General features: G+C 40.5%; 1 protein-coding gene across 3 annotated transcripts in view; it reads right to left on the bottom strand.

Moving 5' to 3' along the window:
- LOC143864140 (putative disease resistance RPP13-like protein 2) overlaps positions 1-2646 on the bottom strand; it is a 30734-nt gene extending 28088 nt beyond the window's left edge. For 2 of the 3 annotated variants that reach the window (XM_077374964.1, XM_077374967.1), the window contains exon 1: positions 2211-2645. In XM_077374964.1, coding sequence (XP_077231079.1) covers positions 2211-2489 — 279 coding nt within the window. In that variant the 5' untranslated portion in view covers positions 2490-2645. Of the gene's footprint in view, positions 1-2210 lie in introns of all 3 variants that reach the window. The other variant, XM_077374965.1, reaches the window with a different exon arrangement.
- Between the last annotated feature and the right edge of the window lie 9927 nt (positions 2647-12573).

Genomic DNA, 12573 nt, shown 5'->3' with positions numbered 1-12573 from the left:
CCGCTGTGGGACCCGTGTAGTGCAAGAATGAATAATTATAAAATAAAAACTGAACTTACGCTAGCTATAGGAGGAACAAGAGATCCAAGAAGGTGTTGACAGAGTCGGCCCGCTGATGTGGGGCCCGCTGATGTGGGACCCGCTGATGTAGGACCCGCTGATGTAGGACCCGCTGATGTAGGACCCGCTGGAGGTGGGGTGGAGGAGATGGGATGCCGGTGGAGCTCCGGTGGTTGGCTGGGAGGATGCCGGAGAAGGTGGTGAGAGAAGGTAGAGGTGGCTATTTGGGTTTTTGGGTTTTTGGGTGGTTCGAGAGACCGGTTGCAGAGATGGATTTTTGGTGGGGTTTCGGTGGTGGTTGACGGTGGCAAGGGTGGAGTTCCGGTGGAGAAGAAGAGATGGGGGAGGTGACGGTTGGCCGGCCGGAGGAGGTGGGTCTCTCTCTCTCTTTTTCACTCACGCTTCCCTCCTGTTTTCTCAAAAAAAAATCCTCCTCCCTCTCCTCTACGAACAGACTTTTAGTATATAGATGAGGGGTGTGTTGATTTTGACACCCCCTTGCCTTAGTAAATGTACACCCCCACTTGATTTATACCCACCTTAGTTGTCTATCGGGGCAGCCCAAGCAAAACCACTCTACCTATAAATGATATGTTCACTCTTTTTCCTTCACAGGACAGACCCCTCATGATATATTTCGACTATTTTATTCTAAAGGGGAGGTCTAAGTCGAAAGTGATTAGGTATGGCTTTGACTTCCACCCTTTGAAATATTGGCTAAAGTTAATAACCCAATATAAAATGCATCCAACAACCCACATGCAACCAGGACTTTTATAATGCTCGGCCCCATGGAGCAGCTGTTAGAACCATGACTTAGCGGCATAATTGATGTGTAAATTCGCAAATTTGACCACATTTTTTTTTTTATAAAAAAACAAAAATTCCACATCAACATGATCTCCCTAATCGTGGTGAGAGAGACATCATCCCCATCCTTGGACTACTTGAATTTCTTGATGGCAATGTATTTTCCTCTGTTGGTTTGATGGGGTTTTGCATAAGATTGGAAGGTTTTAGGGCACGGTCAAAATGGGGTGTCTACACAGATGTCCTCATGCCCGATTACTTGGGGAAAATGAGTAATGGCCGATGATTACCCACCTATGAGGCCATTTTTATTTATTTATACATATATATTTTACCGTTATATTTCCAGAGTCGTCTTTTTCTATGTCTTGGAAGAAAGACCTCCATAATAAATCATTGAAAATCTCATTTCCAATGTGTTCCAACGCCATCCCTACCTACCTTAGGGGTAACAAAGCCATTAGCCATCCACAAAAGAATAAGTTCTTTCTGAATGGTAAAGCCTTTAGGGAATACAGAGCAAAATGAAAAGCATTGCCTTAGATGAGATGGCAAATTAATATAGCTCAATATTAGAGCCGGCAAAATTTCATTTTCTTCTAGTTCCCATATCTGACTGTCTATTACCCACTCCCACCGTGCTTTCTGTTGGCCACACAGGAGTCTTCCTAATGCCTTTGCTGCTAATGGCACACCCCCACATTTTTTGACAATCTGTTCACCAATTGGAACCAAAATTGGATGCTCTTTACTTCTCCCTGATCCAAATGCTTGGCGTTCAAACAGAGACCAACAATCACTGTCTGATAAACCAGTCAAGGGGATGAGGGAGTCATCAAGCGCACCCATCATCGATGCAACCCTTTTGTGACGAGTAGTCACGATGATTTTGCTCCCTTTGACTTTACATTTTAAGATTTGCTTCAGATTATCCCACTTTCCTCCATCTTCGTTCCATACGTCAAAAATCTCTTCTCACATATTATATTTTGTACTTTTTTTCGCATCTCCTCTAACTGAGTAACATCTGTTTTAGTTCCAGTTGCAGATTCTAAATTTTTTTTTACAATTCCAGTAACATCAAAATCTTGAGACACATAAATCCACATGCTTAGCTGAAAATGGCCTATTACAATCTCATGATTGAAGGCCAATTTAGCTAGTGTGGTTTTCCCCAGACCCCCCATGCCAACTAGGGCAATAACCGGGACTTCATTTTCATCCAATTTGAACTCCTCCCTCGCTTTTACAATTTTTTGTATTGTCGTGAGGTTCTTTTTTGTCCTAGTTGCTATATTATGGCGTTGGAATTGAAAACAAGGTAAGAAGGTATTACTTACCTGGCCACAACCAATTGAGTGTAATACCTGAGCTTCCACAGCCCAGTCTGATAAGATGTCATCAGCATCATAGGCCGCATCCATAAGATTTGAGAGCCAAACCTTCAGCTGCTCATTCTCGACTGCCATCGCCTCTGCGTTTGGGAGTATAGCACGAATCATTGATAAATTTCTCTGAAGCTCTTCCAGATCATCCTTAACACCCCTGAGTAATTTAACCTCCTTTAGGATTAGAGAGTTTAAATTCTCAAGCAGTATACTAACAATAGCATCCGCCATATTTCCTTGGTAACAGAAAAATAAATAAATTCTAGAGCTAGAGCAAGTAGAATCACAAGGGAAGGATATCTTGCAAGCTTCTTCCTGTAAGATGGTTTGTTATATAGACTCTTCAACTTTTTACTATTACTTTTTTATTTTCAATTTCTCTCGGCAACGATCATTTTCCACACCACGAAGCAGCCTCGAAGCAGCCTGTGAATAAACTTTAGCAAATCCCAATTAATTTTTGCGCAAGCGACAAATAAGAGGTCCAAAAAGTCCAACCCCACTACCCAAGGGCGCATCTTGTATTATTGTTTATTTATGGTGGTAGGACCCACACCCCATGTGCCTAGACCTGGCAAGAATAGACCCGGGCCGCCCGAAATTTCCGGGTCTGGGTCACATTTTAATATAGATATCATATTTCCCTATATCAGTAAATTACTAACAATGACTTTCTATTTTGTTCTCTAATTTATAGATACATTTGCTTTATTTTATAACCTGACTTTCTATTTCTTTTGCATACCTTATCTTTATTACGTTCCTACTTACTTTCTCTTCTTTCCATTTGCTATTGGGTACGTTTGCTTCACTAGTTCACCGCTTTGCTTTAAGGCCTGGACCATAGGATGATCCAAACCGTCCGTTTGATGAGCCATGACATAAATAGGTTGCTTCCGAAAAACTATTTACTCATGATGATTTAAACCCTCCCATCTACAGAGGTTTCCTCTATAAATCGAAGGGCTACGATGGAAATAATTTTTTGGGCACAACCGATTTACATTGAGGCCCATCAAATGGACGGTTTGATCATCCTATGGTGCAGGCCAAACAGTAATTTCAGAAAAATACAGGGACCATCCAGGGCTTACACCGTATAATTTCTCATATATAACATCACACCAAACTCTTATAACAAACTTCCCCTTCTTATCTTACCCATTACCCCTTACCCCACACTGCATGTATTTGTCATCTCTCTGACAAGAAATGAATAGACCCATCATCTCTATGTCTCTCACAAGGCATAGAGAAACCCCTTTCACGTGACATGTCTAACACCATAGTCCGGTCAAATCGTCAACTTTGCACAACCGACAACTTCGATTTTGAATGCCGGAATTCTTTTTGGTTCTTGGGACTTTTGTGGCACGTTTGGTTGCTAGTTACATAATGGGCCCAAAAGAATCCCACCAACCAAAATAACCCAGCACGAAATCCAAAGCTGGAAAAAAAATACCAAGAACCAAAATAATCCCTCACGAAATCCGAGGAACTAAAATAACCAAATGAAGAATTTTTTTCTTCCCAACAGTACGGGTGTAGATGGATATTCGAAAATTCGATTACCGTCCGCATTAGAATCCGTTTCGAGTGAATATTATCCGAATCCGTTTGAAGCGAATATTATCCGAATCCGCTTATGAGATATCCGGCTCTTAGCGGATGCGAATCTGGTAAATACTATATCTGATCCGTTTAATATCCTACATCCTTTTTATTTATTATTAATAATATCAGTAGTATTTATTTTTAGTAATGACACACAATCTTTTATTTCTAAAAGAAAAGAGAACTTTGTTTAGAATGTTCTTTTTAGAAAATAAACAAAAACAAAAAAAATTTTGGGTGGGAAATGGAGTAATTTCATTTTAAGGGCATTCTTGGAGTTTGACATGGCTTCTTTATGAAGCAACAAATGTGGGTTGTAGGATGAAAGAGACAAATAGATGATAGCGACTGAAAGAAGAAGGCATAGCTTCTAGAGAATTATAAAGCAAAAGGGCCATCTAGGTCATTGATGGTAAATGGACGGCTCATATCAATTTTCCAATTTAGGGTTATATAAGAAAGCCTAAAAGGAAGAACAAGATCTCATATATTTTAGGGTTTGAGAGTTAATTTTGAGAAGAGAAGGTAGTGGTCTGGTTTTAGGGTTTGGAAATTTCATTCGAGGAGCAAGGAGAAGAAAGATAAAGTGCTGCAATAAATTTTCGAATTTACCGGATAAACGGATACAGATAATATCCAAATTCGAACAATATCTGCTGGAATCGAATTCCGTAATAGGTATTAAATATCCGTCGAATTCAAATCCGAATCCGAATTCGGATAGTGTATACTGTAATCGAATTTGGATATAGCCATATCCGCTTCGAATTCGATCCGTTTACCCCCTACCTAACAGTTCAAGCAACCAAACAAAGCCCCCGGGATTTTTTTTTTCCCACCATAGTCCGGTCAACCAAACATTATTTTACCGGGATACTTCTTAAGACTTTTATTTTCCCACCAATCTCCTTGGTCATTTAGCAAAGTTCTGATTTTAATGGCTACCTACTTCAGTTGGTGAGGTCTTAAAACAGGTGACTTACCTACTTCAGTAGGTGTGAAGGTCTTAGAAGATATGTCCTCAGAATTAATAAAAGGGCCTTTATATCATCTCCCCATCAATAATTGTTCGGGGTCCAAAAAGTCCATCCCACTACCCATGAGCACATATGTCATTATTGGTCAGGTCCCATGTGGGGGTATCACCATTGATAGTTAGATTCAAGAAGAGTAATTTTGTCTTTTAGAAAATTTAGGTGTAGATGTAAAGTTCTGAAGATAAGCTCTTCTAATAAAAATCTATTTAAGCACAATCGAATTCATGGTCGTCGCAGGTGCCAATTTTTTATATATAATTATTATTTGGGAATTGCTAGGGATCATTGCAGAAGGCATTTCGCAAACTAGCCATTGCATGAGACAGCAGCCACATAGGCTCCGACTTTGTGTTATCCAATTAATTCATCTAAGTTGGCTGCTCTCTCATGCAACAGCGGGACCATAAAATGCCTTCTGTGATGGTCCCTAGCAAATCCCTTATCATTTTATAAAATGTAGACGCTTCATTTATGAAATGACCCCTTTTTCAAGGTAAGAATTTGATTGTGCTGAAATGGATTTTTATTAGAAGAGCTTATCTGAACTTTACATCGACACTTAAATATCAAGGGCGGTAACTGTCGAGCACCAATATAAAATCTCCCATGGTCTCAATTTGTCAGAAGAAAGACATAAATATACCAGACTTTGGTTATAGGAAAATACATCAACTCAACTCAATTCAACTAAGCCTTTGTCCCAAGCTAGCTGGGGTCGGCTAATGAATCCTTTAGAAAATTTTCACGAAGAAGGTGAAAGGATCTATCCGGCTCAAATTGACTAAGTCTAATCCTGACACAAGTTGGGTTCCTCGATACGGATCATTTTCTTCCATTCTCTCCTATCCAAGGTCATGTTCTCTGTTATGTTTCTAGCCATCGAGTCTTTTCTCACTTTTTCTACCCAGGTTGTTTTCGGTCTGCCCATACCTCTTTTTACTCCATCAACTTGGCACGAGTCACTACTTCTCACTGGACCATCCAAAGGCCTATTTTAGATATGCCCAAACCATCTTAAGCGGTGTTCTCTCATCTTCTCTTCAATTGGTACCACCCCCACAAATGCCTTCATTTTTAATTCTATCTAACCTTGTGTGGTCGCGCATCCATCTAAGCATTTGCATCTCCGCTACACTCACCTTATGCACATGCCCAACATTATGAGCCGTACAGTATGGCTAGCCTCACAACTGTAGTATAAAACTTTCTCTTCAACTTTGTAGGTATTTTACGGTCGCACAGAACTCCTGAAGTATGCTTCCACTTCAACCAACCTACTCTTATTTTATGGTTAACATCCTCTTCAATCTCTCCTTTTTCTGTGTAGGATTGAACCAAGATAGCGAAAGATATCCCTCTTAGGTACCTCCCGTCTAGTCATATTTACTACATCCTCGCCCCGCCTCCTCATATTGCTAAAGTTGCACTCCATATACTCTGTTTTAGTCTTACTCAGTCTGAAACCTTTGGATTCCAAAGTAGTTCTCCATAACTTTAAGTTAACAATTAACTCCCGCCGTGGTATTGGTAGTATGTCATCTGCGAATAACATACACCACGGTACCTCATCCTGGATGCCCTACGTAAGTTCATCTATAACTAGCGTAAAAATATATGGGCTTAGAGCTGATCCTTGGTGCAGTCCTATTGCAATTGGAAACTCACTAGACGTGACATCCGTAATTCTGACACTAGTTATTGCTCCATAATACATATCCTTAATTATATCAACATATTTAGTAAGCACCTTTTTTCCTTTCAAAAACCCACGACATAACACTCATGGGATACCTATCATACGCTTTCTCTAAATTAATGAAAACCACATGATGGTCCTTTTTTATTTTCTCTAAATCTTTCCATTAAACGACTAATCAAGAAGATATCTTCCATAATCAATCATCCGGACATGAAGCCAACTTGATTCTCTAACACCTTAGTTTAGGGAAATGATATGTTAGCCCTTTTTTTTACCTGTTGCAACCCCAAGTGAAAGAGCTAGAGTTTGTTTCTCTCGGTTCTCTCCCCTTTTCTTTTTTCATTTGCTTTTAAATACGTTTACTTTGCTCTGTTCACAACTTTATAATCTTACTTTTTTAATAGGGAGATGATAAATGTGCCCCCTCTTTGGATAAATGCGCGATAATGTGAGTTTTCCTTAAAAAGCAGGTTACCGGGTAACCTCTTTTCACCGAAACTCTTAGGGGCCGTTTGGATACACGGATTTTAGAATCCATGTCTTAGCTTGAAAACAGTGTAAAAGAGGGTTCATGATCAGGCTGTTGTATGTTGTCCTGACAGTGTTTCTTGGATTTTAAGTAAGAAATCCAGTTTTTAGAAGTCTCTACTGCATCCTAAGATTTCTATAACCAGGAAACATGGGATGATCTGCTACGCTCTTGCTGACAAAAAGAAGTGCGAGAAACCAGAAAACGACGGCCGGTCAACTTCTTCTCTTGTCTCTCATCTACAATTTTGAAGAAATCCTGGATTCTAAAATCCACGTATCCAAACGGCCCCTTAACATTTTCAGTGAAAAGAGGACACATTTATCCAAAGAAGGGGGTGTATTTATCATCTCCTGTATAATATCGGACCAAAGTCCTACCACAAATTTACCCTTCTAATCTTTCTAATCACCCCTTACCCCCACACTGCATGTATTTGTCATCTCTATCTGTCAAGACATGAAATCTCTCTCTCTCTCTCTCTCTCTCTCTCTCTCTCTCTCTCTCTCTCTCTCTCTCTCTCTCTCTCAAGACATAGAGATATCCACCTATTTTTATAAAGAGGAGTGATAAAACGACCCCCAACTCAATTCAACTCAACTAAGCCTTTGTCCCAAAGTAGTTCGGGGGAGGCTAATAAATCCTTTAGAAAATTTTCATGAAGAAGGTGAAAAAATCTACCGGGCTGAATAGCGCACCATATAAAATCTCCCTTCTATGATGGTCTTAGAAGAAAGACATAAATATGCCACAGATTATTGTTAGGAAAGAGTCAACATCATACAAATGGACCATAAATAATTGATAGGGAAGACCCCACATACAAGGCAAATCACTTATTTGCCCACTTTACCTTCTTTGACAATGTTTCACATTTTCCATTACTATTTTTCATCTCCCTCTCACTTATAGCAACCAACAATGTAAATTGGTAGTGGAAATGATTTTGAAGGCACAACCTATTTACATTGCGGCACATCAAATGGACGGCTTGGATCATCCTATTGTGTAGACCGTACGCTTCATTTTTGATAAATATGGGTGAGGCCTACAACTGGGCCCTAATGTTACTGTACGGCCTGCACCATAGGATGATCCAAACCATCCATTTGATGGGCCACAATGTAAATAGGCCGTGCCCCAAAAATTATTTCCAAGGTTGTAAATAGGCCATGCCCCAAAAATTATTTCCAAGGGATGTTCGAAACCCTACACTCTAAAGAGGTTTCCATAATATGCAGTTTCTCTTTAGAACGGAGGGCTAGGTTCATCCTATGGAGAGAGATCGGTTTGGATCGGAGGGCTAGGATCATCCTAAGATTTCAACAAATTAATTGTTGGGCCCACCATATCTCTTTATTTATCATTTTCCTACTTTTTCTGGGTGCTATGGAAGGAAAGAAATGCAAGAGTATTCAAAGGTGTTTCTCTAAACTCGGAGTCTCTTTTCATAAGGGTGTTAGCCCTCGCGATCTCCTTGGTGAAGATTCTCCCATCTTTCAGATTTGTCTCTACGTATGACCTATGGGCTGGATGGAGAATAATGTGTGGATCGGCGATCTTAATCCAAAAATCGATCCAAGAACGGGTTCCCTCGGCGCAAGACTTTGTGAAATTTAACTTTGATGGATCGAGTTTGGGTAACCCGGGCCTGGCCGGAACAGGAGGGTTCTAAGGGACAGTGGAGGAGAGGTGTTACTGTCAAAATTTGTAGCACGATGTGGTAGTCAGGGATGAACTGGTCCGGCTTACGTAGGAACGTGTGCAAGTTGGTCTGAAGGGATGTGGAGGTCAGTTCAGTTCTGGGCTGTGACCTGCATAAGGTAGCGCCCGGTCAAATGACCAACCCGGAGTGGTAGCTCTAGATAGGCCCTTTGATACTTAAGTTAGTATGACATATTAGATAACGAAAGCAGAGCTATGAATAGTAAATTTTGGGATTCGGAACCCTATCTTTGGATTTATGAGGGCTATTTATAGTGGGAGCCTAGGTGTTAGATTACCTTTTCACCCTTGGACAGGTGTCAACCTGTGATTGGGTAGAGATTACTTTAAGGCTTTCCTTTGGGCGTATTGTTACATGTTTACCCCTGGTTTTAGTGTGTAATTTCACTTTGCCTCGATGCCACATGTCGATCTGCGATTGGAGGGTTCTTTTTACACCCCATCAAGAGGTATTGTGGTATTTTGCTGGACCTATTAAAGTTGTCGATGCCACTGAGGCTGAAGTGAAAACGGTTCATCAAGAGCTGAAGTTGTTAGCTAGAGACCAAGTGCATAATGTACATGTCGAAGGAGACTCTTTGAATGTCATAAGGTGGCTCAAGAAATCTCAAACTCCTCCATGGCGTTTTGACCACCTTTTCGACAAGATGTTTGATTGGATGGATAGATCTTCTTGGTCCTTTCATCAAATTCGACGCTCCGCTATCCAAGTGGAGGAGTGTCCAAGGATGAGCTAGCACTTTTTGATTCACTCCCCCCTTTGCGCTCTCTTTTTCTCTTGTTTTTAATTTTTGTTTATTCTTATCTGCTTTGTATCTTGACCACCTCAGTCTGTTTTTTTCCAATGAAATTGGCTACCATTATCGGAAAAAAATTGAGAGAAATAAACAAAGTGAAACAAAAGGTGTAGGGCGAAGTCTTTACGTCCCAATGCATGTAACGAAGGTGATCTTCTTCTCCTTCAAAGTTCCGAGATGTGTGTCTCATTTGAGTGCCTTATTGATGCGGGGGCGTATAACGACAACAGAATAGAGGTGCGGAAGCTAAAAGGGAAATTAGAAGGTTGTTGGTTTTAAAGAATGATGGAGAATCTTGGTTAGGTAAGTAGTAAGAATGGTGGATTATAAGTTTTGGGTGACTAGGTTGTTCTTTGGGAAATTAATGAAAGATAAGTGGTCAATTGTGGTAAATAGCGGTGAAAAGAATTTAAAGAAGTGAAATATGGTCGTTAGTAGATGGGATGAGGATTAGGAAATGAGGAAAAAACATGAATTTAGTTCTTCCTGTTAGTTGACTGAAATAAAAGAAAATTGGTGGCTCTTTTGGGAGGGGTGAGAAGGTTAAGTGGGTGGTTAAAACAATGGAATTCTGTTGGGTTAAGAATGAGTGTTAACTGGCTAAAAGAATAAAAGGCTCTGAGGGCTGAGTTTAAAGAAAGAAATTGGGTGGTTTTGTAAGGAAGAAAAGTGATGATTTAGGAGGATTAAAGGGCTTCTAATTAGGTGGTTGGAAGGGCTGAAATATAGGTGATTGGAAGGGCTGAAATATAGGTGATGAAGGTGTGATTTTTGGGTAGATCAAGAATAGAAGGAATCGTATGGGTGCAAAGGATTGGTGATCGGATGAGACAAATTTGGGTTGAATAGAGGTGGTGAAAGAGGCTGATGGGTAGGGCTGCAACTCGAGCCGGGTAAAACCCGACCCGCATCGACCCGACCCGAAAATAGCCTGGGTCGGGTTCAGGTTTCATGGGTTTCGGGTCGAGCCGGGTTCAGCATTCAAAAGCCCGCATGAATCTCGGGTCGAGCCGGGTTTGAAGGGGCCCGACCCGACCCGACCCGAGTTACATAAGTTATAGTATGTATATTTTTTTCTATTGTTAGTTAAAAGTTAAAGGGATAATTACATTTACATCCCCTCTAGTTTCTGACACATCCACTTCCACCCCTATAGTTTAAAACGTGACAAATACACCCTTGTAGTTTCAATTTGTTTAAGGTAGGCCCCCTTAGCTGAAGGTTCGTCCATAGATTGAAGGGTTAGGATGATCCGATGGAGCTGATTTTTTGGGCACACCCTAACTATGTCAGGACCCATCAAATGAACGCTTTGGATCATCCAAACAATGTGGGCCCACATTATTTGGATGATTTTTTCGTAGTGTTTGGATTCGGGTAGGGGCCCACATTATTTGGATGATCCAAAGCGTTCATTTGATGGGTCCTGACTTAGATATGGTGTGCCCAAAAAATCAGCTCCATCGGATCATCCTAACCCTTCAATCTATGGACGAACCTTCAGCTGAGGGGGCAAACCTTAAACAAATTGAAACTACAGGAGTGTATTTGTCACGTTTTAAACTATAAGGGGTGGAAGTGGATGTGTCAGAAACTAGAGGAGGTGTAAATGTAATTATCCCAAAGTTAAAAGTGAACACCCACGCACCCACTGTTACTGTATGTGAGTGTAATTTCTGCTTCTATGAGTTGAGTTGATTCAAGTGTTTAATTCAGCATTGTTTGATTGTAATTACAACATTGTTTGATTACAGCATTGTTTGATTCAAGTGTGATGTGAGTGTAATTACATCATTGTTTGATTCAAGTGTAATGTGAGTGTAATTTCTGCTTCTATGAGTTGAGTTGCCTTGCCAAACAAGAATTTTCCTTAAAAATTTGCGTCAACGTGAAAAAACCCGACCCGACCCGAACCGACCCGAGATTTATCATGGGTAGGGCCGGGTTTGGGAATCGTGGGTTTTCCGAAAAAAAACCCGACCCGACCCGACCCGAGATATTTCTCGGGTAGGGTTGGGTTCTCCAAAACCCGACCCGCTCGACCCGAGTTGCAGCCCTACTGATGGGTGGTAGTTTGAAATCCCAAAGGCAAACCAAGAGTGAGAATTGGTAATTAAAACATGTTGTGGGACCTATTTTGCCAACATTTGAAAGCATATTGATTTCAAAATGGTTTTGAAAAAGTGTAATTGAAACTCCTCTGAGAAATGCAAAACCATTTGTAATGTGCAAAATTATTTAAAATGTGCAAACTCTTTGAAAAGAAAGATGTCGAATACAATCTAAGAATGTAAAAACACTATATTCCACTGATTGCTTTGGCCTCGATTGTCTTCTCTTGAATATTGACTTATGCTTGTGAACTCCTTAGCTTGGTTTGTGCTTGTGACCCCACCAACTCTTGAAAGATTTAACTTTGGTTCATGGATCGCGAACATGAATTAATCTCCAACCATTGGGCTCTCGGGCTATAGGTACCTATGCAATTAGTGATGTCCAATCGGATTACTTCTCTAAAAAACACACATTATATATATAGGGAGATGATATTTTCACCCCCTGCGGTACGTATTTGCCCACTTATAACGTGAACTGTGGGCAACTTTTGACGCTTTTTGACGTCAAATCACGTTAAAAGGGGGGCGAATGCGTACTGCCGGGGGTGACAATATCATCGCCCTACATATATAGGGGGATTTGATAGGAAGCAATTTCATGGCTCACTTCATGTCAAATCATGTTATCAGGGGGGGTGTGCAAGTACTGCAGGGGGGATGAAAATATCATCACCCTAAATTTAATGAGTAAGAATAAATCTGTTAAAAAACGAGCCGCGAAATCGCCTAACAAGTCTCTAAATATAAATATAATTCATTTAATTCATCTGTGGTGGTTGTTTTCTCCTGCAAAAGCT

Source organism: Tasmannia lanceolata, unplaced genomic scaffold (genome assembly GCF_043159265.1).
Source record: "Tasmannia lanceolata isolate RefF3 unplaced genomic scaffold, GAP_Taslan_0.1 ptg000048l, whole genome shotgun sequence".
NCBI lineage: Eukaryota > Viridiplantae > Streptophyta > Magnoliopsida > Canellales > Winteraceae > Tasmannia > Tasmannia lanceolata.
The sequence above is the reverse complement of the archived record's forward strand: the minus strand, read 5'-3'. Positions and strand labels throughout refer to the sequence as shown.